Source organism: Vollenhovia emeryi, unplaced genomic scaffold, assembly GCF_000949405.1.
Source record: "Vollenhovia emeryi isolate VEMERY1.0 unplaced genomic scaffold, V.emery_V1.0 DF939218.1, whole genome shotgun sequence".
NCBI lineage: Eukaryota > Metazoa > Arthropoda > Insecta > Hymenoptera > Formicidae > Vollenhovia > Vollenhovia emeryi.
In genome coordinates this window covers 197,806-209,257 of record NW_011967148.1, presented here as the reverse complement: position 1 = coordinate 209,257, position 11,452 = coordinate 197,806, and the positions used below count along the sequence as shown (strand labels likewise).

General features: G+C 37.8%; 2 protein-coding genes across 3 annotated transcripts in view; both read right to left on the bottom strand.

The window, feature by feature from the left end:
* LOC105560888 (histone-lysine N-methyltransferase SETMAR-like) overlaps positions 1–972 on the bottom strand; it is a 3,364-nt gene extending 2,392 nt beyond the window's left edge. The window contains exon 1 of the mRNA XM_012010389.1: positions 21–972. Coding sequence (XP_011865779.1) covers positions 21–198 — 178 coding nt within the window. The 5' untranslated portion in view covers positions 199–972. The remainder of the gene's footprint in view (positions 1–20) is intronic.
* Positions 973–2,246: 1,274 nt separating this feature from the next.
* On the bottom strand, positions 2,247–11,428 carry LOC105560886. Of its 2 annotated transcripts, none has more exons than XM_012010387.1 (8): positions 10,885–11,428; positions 7,809–8,026; positions 7,314–7,495; positions 6,976–7,123; positions 6,531–6,892; positions 5,854–6,319; positions 4,964–5,193; positions 2,247–4,697 (listed from the first exon to the last, which is right to left on the bottom strand). In XM_012010387.1, exons 1-8 carry the CDS (start codon positions 10,907–10,909, stop codon positions 4,370–4,372), a joined length of 1,959 nt encoding a protein of 652 aa, XP_011865777.1. In that variant the 5' UTR covers positions 10,910–11,428; the 3' UTR covers positions 2,247–4,369. The 2 variants fall into 2 exon arrangements, with proteins under 2 accessions (XP_011865777.1, XP_011865778.1); XM_012010388.1 differs by lacking the exon at positions 10,885–11,428 and adding an exon at positions 8,430–8,633.
* Between the last annotated feature and the right edge of the window lie 24 nt (positions 11,429–11,452).

Below are 11,452 nucleotides of genomic sequence, written 5' to 3'. Positions count from 1 at the left end.
TGTAAGGGCTTCCCAGCGAAATTGAAGCGCGCCATCAAGTCCAAACGCCCAGGAATGTTGACGGACGGCATCATTCTGTTGCATGACAATGCCCGCCCACATGTTGCCGGGGTTGTTTCGACTACGCTGCAGAAGTTTCGCTGGGAAGCCCTTACACATCCTCCATACAGTCCCGATCTCTCTCCATGCGACTTCCATATCTTTGGAGCCCTGAAGAAAGACATTCGTGGCCGTCGATTTGCTTCGGATGCAGAGGTGCACGCCTGGATACAATCATGAGTCCGTCGGCAACCACAAACATTTTTCCATGAAGACATTGACCGTCTTGTCCCACAGTGGGATAAATGTATTACCAGTTATGGCGATTACTTTTGAAATAATACACAGTGTAGTTACTTTTTTTCCATCTGTCTCGTTTTCATTTGACTGCCCCTAGTACAATCTTATTGGATATATCCGTTTGTTATTGTGTAATTGGATTATCCGATTATATTTTTAATCGGACATCTTTCTCAGTGAAATATTCCGACAATTGCAATTCTCCAACGTATTTCTCTCCCGACTCGACATAGCGAGACACGGCGGAACCCGTAAAGAGTGCGAAGATTAATTACAGAACGACGTAGCGTAACTGTTAATTAAGCGTCGAGGTAATCCTTTCCACTTTACGGCACCTTAAAAATTAATCTTCCGTCGATTTGTCCGTTTAATCCCCGAGATTAATATCTTACGCCGTTGCCGGGGGCCTCCAACAACTTGACCCTGCAATTCTACGATCGCGAGGACCCGGGAGGGTGACTGCCGCGAGAGGGCTGCAGGGCGGGGCATCCCTTATCAGCGGCGAACACTCGCGCAGCCTCCATCTCCTCGTTTCAATAGCGTTCTGCTCGAAATCTCAGCGGCACTTTCACTTGTATATGAGTGTCGCCGCTAGATAACCATCTTAGAATATTGTCTCCTTGTTGCAATAGCTAAATATTAGATTGCTGCTGAATACAAAAAGTATTCACTCTTTTTCAACGATCACGCAAGCACCGCGACAATAACGAAGGTATAAAAACGTGATGAGATTTAGAGACTGCAATTATATTGAAACAAAGTCAGAAAATTTTGCACAAGAGTGGCTGCTTATTTTCCTTTAGACGCTGTCTTTCTAATGGCTCACTATTCGCGCAACGTTGCTGCTACTAATTCAAGAATTATTGAATTTGTAATTACCACTGACGCATCCGTGAGCATACTTTTGTAAAAATAATTCACAAACTGTTTTCATAATTAATATACAATATATAAATTATACAAAATCGTGTCTCAGATAATCCGGAATCCTGAAAGCCGTTGTTGAAATGTTGAAAAAGTGTTATGTCTTTTCTCGCGTGCTCTTTAAATGTCGCGCTTCAGACTTTTAATATCTCTTTCGGATTTTTGGAATTTAAAATTCTCTCCTGACGAACAATCGTTTTTGTCCAGACTCGTGCAGCAATTTTACAACGGCCTGGTGTCTCTCTGTAACTTTGGTTCCGCGGAATGCGAGAATGCAATTGATTTCCGTTAACGGAGTTAAATCACTTCTTGAATGGGTTAAAACCGGTGTTCCACCGGGCACGTGTGGGTATTGGAGTCTCGCCGGGGTGTGTCGGTGGGAGAGAGGCGTGTCGCTGGTTTTGCGCAGCGTCCCATGAACGTCAACGCGCTCGAATGGAGCATCCCCGTGCCCGTAGGGTGGCCGAGGGGGACGCGTAGGGTGAAATCAATTTTCGTTATCACCGTCAACCAGCCGCCCCACGCTAATCCCATTATTAGTGTTTGTTTTCCACGTGTGGCACTCGCGCCCGCTGACATATCGATCATCGAAAAACGCGCGTATACATAAAACATTTAGAACGAATATTAATGCCCTTGAGGGTTACGCAATGTTACGTCGTTGCGGATTGTCTCCACATCGGGAAAATTATTTTGAGATACGAGACGCGAGGTAAGATTCGCGCAAAGCGGATATTACGACACTTTGTGACACAAGACATTTCACCGCATCCACGAAAAAATAGGATTTAAAATTTATCACAAATATGTTTACATAAATCACAGTGGCTGATAAGCGAGTAATTGCAGCATTGTTATGCATCTTCAATACGTATAAATATATATTTATAACTGTATACCTATCACACTTATCATTTCGTACTTGTGTTATCGCTGATTAACTTCTGGATACATGAGGATAAATTTGAGTTGATAAGGTAAGTTTGATACTTACATGCGATTCTTTAATAGATCGTTTTATTTACAGAATTCAACTACTAATTTTACCGTGCACTTACAATTAATTGTAACAATGTATTACAATTTAATTTATCGGACATTAGCCTTAACAATTAACTTCATGGTAGAAGGTTGAATTAGATGCGATATCTCATTCAGTATCACGATCTTGTATCACTCAAAGCACGCGTATGAATCGCAAATAATCTAGAACATTTGTGCAACAGCCAGTAGCGATTACGCGACGTATACTCACAGTACTTAAAAAAATATAGATCAAGTAGATCTAATAAACGTATAACTTTTAAATCTACTCTTCACAATTAGAGCTTCGTCTTCTAATTATAGTATCTCGAGATTAACTGCAATCTAAAATTTTCAGCCTTCGATACATACATATAATTCAGCGGTTTGTCAATTGAATCAATTGAGTCGTAGAACTACCGAGTTGCGATCACAGCTTCTTTCGTCAGTTTGAAAATGATTTTGTGCAATCGCCTATGTTTACAGTAGAATTCAATAATTTCTGATGACTATGTAAAATACTATAAAATTTTTTAGGCTCGGTTTCAGCATCGCTTAAGTTTAACGTCAGCTTAACTTATTCTTTCTAATAGCCTCCTTAGAAAGAGACAAAGAAGGAGTTGAGATAAGATGAAAATTAATCGACGTTGATGAAACCAGGCTTTAGATATGCGAGTATCTGCAAAAATATGACTCAAATCACATCCAAATTTTAATCAATTAATTATTCGATAAATTTGGATAATTCTACAGATTTTCAAATACGTAGAATTAACTAGGCGTGTCGCGACAACATTAATTAGTCTCTTATATAAAAGAATAGAAGCTTATTTTGTTTTGTCAAACTAATTCCAGAAACCCGCACATCTTTACAAACTATAGCTTTACTATAAATACATATAGAAAAAAACATTGAGTGAAAATCTGTACATGAGTTTGTATTAAAAACACACAATCACAGCATGTCACGTAGAATTCATACACGAAAAGAATGGTCTTGCTGAAGTATATCTAAATTGAGCTAGATACAGATTTAAAAATAATTATATCGCACCACTAAAACAATTAGATACGATATTTAAGCATAATGATAATGCTGTATAAAATTTTGACATTCTAGCGACCGATTTAAGCGTTCAATATAATTATTTTTACATCTGTTTTTAACACTTTAACAACAACACTTTAACACTAATTTTAAAGTTTTTAACACTTTAACAAAACCGTTTTTCACGTGAATATTATATAACTATGTCGAGCCAAGTTTTATAAATAGGCAATTAGTTGATAAATTAAAAATACTTTTATACGTTACGTATCTAAATTAAGGAAGGATTCAAACACATGTCAAAAATATATAAATAAAATTAGTCAAAATATTGCATTAATTATTAAAAGTTTTTGTAAGATTATGTCAGTAAATAAATCGATATATTTAACCGTACATAAATTTTAGTTTAAAAGATGAAAAGTAAAATTCTCAAGAAATTAGAAAATCAATATTTAATTGCATGCGTTACACAGTTTTGTCACTTCCCACAGAAAATATTCATTCTTTTATTATTAATATACATATATATTTTTTATATTTCACTTTCAAACGTTTACTAGATTCGTTGTTAAAACTTGTTTTTAACTTTTCTTTCTTTTACTTTTATCACAACGAATAAAGGCGGTATTAGTATTTCCGATTATTATAATAATTCACACAGTTGTAGTAAAAAGTACTAAATTATTATTATTAAATTATTATTATTGTCATTAGTATCCTTCCTTTTTCAAATGGCTTTGGTGCAATAACAATGTTATCAATTATGTCAATAGAAATATGGAAAGAAAAATGTAGCTGCCGTAGCTGAAACCTGCATGTGACAACTAAATGTCAGTTGTAAAATATGAACAGTTAATATTTAGTTGTAATGGCTAAATATTTTTGCTACTTGCTGAATACTGTGCCTATTGTGCTAGGTGCGACAGCAAACCATTCGCTGTGGTTTAGAAACTTATAGTTATGGCAGCAAAATATTTTTAGCAAACCATGATTAGGTAGCGAAAATGTAAATACTGTTGATAACGCAATCTGCTAGTGAAAAGCGAAGCAAAGGATAAGCAAAGGCACCATGATTACACAAATAGTATAAACCATCGTTCTTGGCTCGCATTCAGACACACCAATATATTCTTCATTCCATTGGGAATCATTTCCACTTAATGGCAGTTCTAACACTGTTCTTTCATTGCTGAATATTTTAAACGGCAACGAGCATTCTGTCGTGCTGTTTTTACATGCGTGCACGGGATTCGAAGTGTTGTAAACCGTCTTTAAAAGATCAAATTTTACCCTCACATAATTAGGTTGAACCTCATTTTCCGAGTTAAACACAAAGAAATAATATCCATTTAGAGGTACTCTACAATCAAATAATACAAAATATATATCATAAAAAAATGCCTATATGTATTACATATGTATACAATTAACGTAAAAAGTTGTGTCTACATTTTGAAAAAAAATTTATTTGATTTAGATTATTAGAAAAAGATTCATAAAGTAAAAAGTTCTTAACTAAAGTCGACAATTAAGAGCGACCGAGGAAACTAAATTAACAAAAAAATATATATCCGTCCTTATTTCTATAAAAAGAAAATTAACGCAGGTAATAATTTGTTCACTTACCTATATGTCACCGTATTAGCGAAGGAAGCGGTAGAATGATCACTTTCGTGTTTGGGCGTACAAAAACGATGCGGGGTCAAAGGTAAATTTAGGATAAGGCCTTTACATTCCAGCAGCCGTTCTTCGGAACTGCTAAATGAGCTCCAGAACTCGGAGTTACTTCTATCGTTCAAAGTTGTCTCATTCACGGTACCTCGATCCTCTGCAATACCATCTGGATGCAACATACCCTGTGGAAGAGACATAAGTTTAAACATTTTAACACTTTCGCAGTGGGCGATTCTAGCGCGTGGCTTAACATTGAAAGCCACTTGTATATCACAAAAATCTACAGCTTGACTGTCGAAGGATTATTGTAAATGCGAGTCATAAAGACATCTGCTTTCTTATAAACATAAAATTATGCCAGCGAGTCTGATAAAACCTATAAAGGCAGTGGATAAGATTGTTCCAAATACCATTGTATGATTTATCCGCCAGTAAACAATCTGGTAACTACACGACGTAAAGATCCATTGATTTAAGCAGAAGCAACTATGTTCGTGCCAATTTATAATTTTTACGACTACAACTGAAAAGTACCTTTCTATTCATTACGACAAGTAAATACACGGTGAATTAAAATCTGTTATCGTTTTAATAGATAATACATTATCAGTGATAAAGATAATGTTGCTTTGCGTATTAATATTCTCGCGCATTATTTTCGAATGACGAAGATTCTTCAGCCACTTTTAGAGTTAAACTTCCCAATGAATAATAAACAACGCTTTCAACAATAATAATAGCTAGAAATACCTCAAGTTATTTCTAGATATGCAGAGTAATTATAATTGCAAAATCAAATTACACATTATATCAATAAAACATAAGCGGAATAAAACCTGTACCTCTTCCACCGCCGCGTCACCATCTTCGTCCTCCTCTGTTAACTCCTGATAAAGCGGCGACGAAAGGACTAAATCTCTTCTTCTTCTCCGTTTACCTTCGCGCGACAATTTCTCGTCATTCATCGCATCGTTTACCAATTGTTTCAACGCAGCACCTTTGGCGCCGGCTTGCGCGTCAATTGTATCCATCAATTTATGCAACATTTGTTTACCACGGTCACCTAAGGAATTGATTTTTCGCAGAACATCTTGAAACACCTCCTCAAAGTTTGCCTGTTCGGTTTTCAACTCTTCTTCCTCTTTCACGGCTTCTCGTACTGTACCGGACTCCGTGTCCTTACTGGATACTGTAGAATTCGGACGAAGGTTAGAAGAAATGGTGGAATTTCGTTGGGTCTCATATTCTCCGTGATTGTATTGCTCCTCTTGGGGAGAAACTGGTGTTTTCGAAGACAATGGCGTGAATCTGAAACAATTGAGAGTTTTCAATGGCAAAGATAAAGGGAGATTAACTAGACACGAAACTTATTTACAATCCACAAAAGCAGATTTAATTAATATGTTTAAAATAATATGTTCATTAATTTTCAGTTGTTTTAATAAAAGAGAAAAGGGTCACAATATTTATTAAGACATGGTCATTAAGTTCAGCATTATTAATGAGAGAAATAACGCACTTTGCACTATTTTTTGACATTTCTTTATTATCGGATTCAAATTGGTTTATCAGCTCTTTGCGAAGTTGGTCCTGTAAGTTTCCAGGATAATTTGTCGCTGGTTTGTCGATATTACTGATATCCTTGAAGACCGCTTCGTAATGATGATGCGGATTTTCTCTCTGCTTCTTCTTTGTATGATCGGTCTTGGCCAAAAGCTGGGTGAGTATATTCCGCATCGTTTCAGCGTCCAACTCGTGGCTGCCCAGCTGATGATCAGCCGATTTAGAAGCGTTCAAACGAAGAGCCCTGTCCTCGTGATAAAAATGTACGTCCTGATCTGCTCGTCTCATTTTATCCGGTACATTACTAAGACGCGCTGTCTGTAACGAAGAATATGGCATGAATAAAAATGTTTCGCACATCTTTAGAAGAAAAAAATCTATTTTTGAGAAAGATAATGCACCTCCGTAGTTCTTTTTAGATTAAGAAGACCTTCTTCTTTAGCGACTTCAACGAGCTCCTCGAGTTCCTCGCTGCTGTCATCTCCGATAAAGGCGCATTCGTGTAGATTCTTGAAGCCCCGAATTATTGTTAAAGAAGCACCCGGCCATCTAAAAATAATGGAGCGTATCTTAGTAACGGTATAATTAAAGTCCAATGTTACTTTGAATGGATTAAGATAAACTTGAGTTAAGAAATGGGGAGATTTTCTAAGCAACATTTATTGCATACAGGTGAAAAGAATTTGTTTCTTCCTCTTGAGATTTGCGTGTTAACGAGCCCCCATTTCTATAATTCTACCTTACACAAGCTGAAACAGTGACGCTACTGCCATGTAGTAGATAAAATCCCCAATATTCCTTCATATCGTCCTCCATGATGAGGTGTCTCGTCATTGAAATCGGTTTCGCTTCTTTTTCGACTACTGGCTCGTTGCTCATCAGGTACGCGTTGAACGTGGCGTTAACTTTGATCACTTGACTCTACGGACAACAATGATTTACCATTTCGATTCAATTTCATTCTTCGACAGCTTTAACTTCTTAGGTCTGGTTTTTCCTGTCACTTCTTAAGATAATAAATATAGAAAAAGATGGAGAGTCGACTAACTTCTGGTTAACAGTTAACCAGAAAATAAAAAACCGGGCGTTGAAGGAAAGACCAAAAAAAGGAGAAAAAGAGGAAGCAAGTGTAACGTGTAAAAACCTAATTACATTATATTTTTTAGACTCAATTACAAATTTAGGGCATTTTAAGAAGAAGAGGGAATAAAATATTAATAGCGAAATGCCTTACTTGGCACCAAACGGTAGACACTTTGCGATCGATCAGTCTCTGATCTGATATTGCTAAAGCATATAGCTGCTCGGAGTACACGCGGTATCGCAGATACAGCGGCCCAACAATGAGTACGAACGGCAGAAGCATTCCCAGCAAACATAGTCGCATCAGTCTTAAAGGTACTTTATAACTTGATTTTCGCGGTTGCCAATCTCGTGGGCGAATACCATCCTCTGTAAAAAAATTTCCAATATAAAACACATATAAACCTCCTCAATCTTCCTAATACCAATTTGAGAAATGAGATTCAGTCAGCTTCTATTATCAATTTTGTTTCTCGCATTATAACATCAGGAATCTACTCGATAACTTGTAATATCACTGAACACCTTCCTTCCTACTTTATCGCTTTAATTAGTTTGTATGTCTAAATTAATTGAAACCAGTTTGCCACCCAATCTAGTTTCTTCAAGGGGAAAGCTGAAAACTTAAAAACATATTTTTAACACTACAAAAATGCGGTATTTTCTCAAAGTTATCTTCTTCCTTGCAAAATATTTCATGTGCAAAATCCAACGTAAAAGGTGGGTAGATATTACAGAGATAAAATTATAAAGATATGAGAATATTGCACACTGTGGTACACTTGTAGTTTTCCTTAGGTGGCAACTATTGACGCTCGATCTCGAGACTGATGATTACAAATTGCAGACCTAATTAAACGTATCGAGCCCCTCAATATGAAGTGTGGCATATGTAGGAGATATAGTTTCTTATCGTTTATTATCTCTGTAACGATAGGTCACAAGATACGCCCTCGTCTACAAATGTATAAATTTAAACGGCAAACGGAAATTTCCATGGAATCTTCATAGACAGAAAAATGTAGCTGCCTTACCTAAAACCTGCATGTGGCAACTAAATTTTACTTGTAAAATGTGGACAGCTAATATTTATTTGTGGTAGCTAAATATTTTTAAAAAATATTATGGCAGCAAAATATTTTTAGCAAACCATGATTAGTTACGGTAGTGAAAATTTTTTTCCAGCGTTCTAAAGCTTCTTCGTTAAGGCGTAACGTTGAAGTATGCGCTCCGTGTTTTACTTCGACACACAGATTTTTAAATTCCCAGAACACCTTATCGCAAGGCTTTAATAGCTCGTAATAAAACGCTGTCTGCGCATTACTAATCGTATTCGATAATGCTGTAAATCAATCTTATCTAGCAAAACCCAGTTTAGAGCGAGGACGATCCTCGAATTTCTACGTCAAAGACGTACGTGTTTTCGCAAACGCGAAGCGATATAATTATATCTGATGTTATGCGGTTCCCTCGTACGTTGAAATATAAAAATAACATTCTATTTATTTACGAGAAACGATTACAAATTTTATATATCTCTCTCTCTCTCTCTCTCTCTCGGAGAGTAATTCGCGCGCATCAATTAGTCAGAATTGCGTTATCACTGCTCGTTGCACAATTTCTTTATAACATTTCGTAATATCGGGTGAGTCGTTAGAAAGTCGGGGAATCGCCACGACGAGCTGTGCTCGGAGGAAAACACGTGGAAGTAAGAGCAACGCAGATTATACGCAGCGAACTCGTGGGAGAGCGCGAGCGGACGTTCGCGAGAATCTCGCACGATGCCAGATTTGATGATCAAGAGGTCATTAGTATATCACCTTTATACTTGGATGAAACGATGACCCGCTCTATCATTCTATAATGATGCTCTCCACGATAACTTATCACATATCGCATTGATAAGTCTCTCTTTTACGGAACAACGTTGTTGGATATGAAGATCATTGTTTACCCAGACGGCTTGGGCAAACAAAGCATCGTGAAAATTAAACCGTTTACGACGTAACAGTAATCCTTCCATTATCGAGAACTGTGCGATTTATGGGAGCTCGCGTTTCATCAATTGACTAATTGAAAACGGTCTCATTTTGATCGCGTAAATTTTATATATTACGAGTGAAATAATCCGAACAGTAGAGGAAAGTCCTCTATTACAAGATAGACTTCTAATATGAGATAGTAGGTTTTCCACATCAAAATTTAATCACAGATCTTTATTCACAACAATTACGCGATCCAACAATAAATTTTCCACCAGACAGATTTCACTCCAAGGGCAATAAATTAACGACGCCTATTGATTTAGCCAAAAACCCTGCTATCTCATATTAGGAGCTTATCTCTTAATAGGGAACTTCCTCCGATTAATCTGCCTTTCCGTTTCAGACGAATTTATTATTGTAAACGTGCTAAAAGGTCACGCAAAATTTCCTTCTCGTCGAGATGGTCGCGCGTTCCCGCTTCATCTGAGAGCACATTTATAGAAAGAAATATAGCCACATTGTGGTCTTGTATCGCGATGCGCGCCTTACGTTTCTGGAAACAAAGACTCAGCCGTGCGTGGGACACGTGCTGCTTAAAATTGCGGTGGCCAGCCAAGTCGAGAGACTTAAAAATATAAACCAGTCTGTGTCTCACGATGGCGGCACACGCGCATCTGTACTATTGCGATTAAATGAACTACATGAAAGAAGAATGCGCGATTACAGAGTGAATGTGCCGTCTTTTTAAAGGCAACGTTTTCTCTCATTGCCATACAGTGCGACTGATGATTACTGAACGCGACGTGCGCTGCGAAAGGCGCTTCGTATATTAAAAAAAAAAAGAAGAAGCCGCACAATATTCCCAATTCTTCATTGTTTCACTTAATAATTTTAGAGAGTGCTCCAACGTTTCTTTCCGTTCGTATTTTTCAATTAAACGAAGAATATGTGCTTTATGTTTAAATTAAACGAAGAAAGAAACGCGTGTATTTCGTGCGCTTTGCCGCTAAAAAAACAAGAGCACAGTTACAGGGCACTTCTGCAAAGTGCAAATAAAAAATATCACCGTCGTTCAAAGTGCATCGGAAAATCAACAGAGCCGACGCGTTACGCATTTATACGCAGTGGCGATCGCCTCCACATTGTTTCCACGATGCACTATCATTCGTACTGATAACGCAGAGCGTGCTGTAGGGAGAAACGATAAATCATTGGCGGAAATCGCCACCGAGGGATAAATACCTAATCTCAAAGGTGTCGTTGACATCTTCCTTGAAAGTTCGCGGCATAGACCTGCTCGCTCAAGACACAGGAGGTTTCCCAGCCGCGCTTTTCACCCCGGGATGGTCCCGCACAAATGGAACTCCTCCAAGAGGCGCACACGATGCACCAATTATTTTTTTACTTTTCGCGCTCGATCGCGTTACATAACAGCAAATCACTTGCAACAATGTTAAGGGCTCACGCCCTTGTAACACCACGTCAGGGATTTAACGCTGAATTAACGCACGCAGTAAATTTCAATTTTGCCGAAGTTGCTTCTCAACTTCGCGCGTTATAGTCTACATTCAATACTAATTTACGCCTTTCTCGATGGGAAAGAAAAGAGTGTCCCTGAAGCGCCGCCTTTCACGTAAGATCCTCGTTTGTCCAAAAGATGTGCTCTCGTCGCGACGAAATACGGTAATTGCGTTCGGTCTGTTGTCGCGAAATCAAACAAAATCGCCCGATGCTTATCGGTCGGCGCCGACAGATCGACTGAATCTGCGTACGAACACGCTGCGCTTTGTATCAACGTCTTATCGCGCTT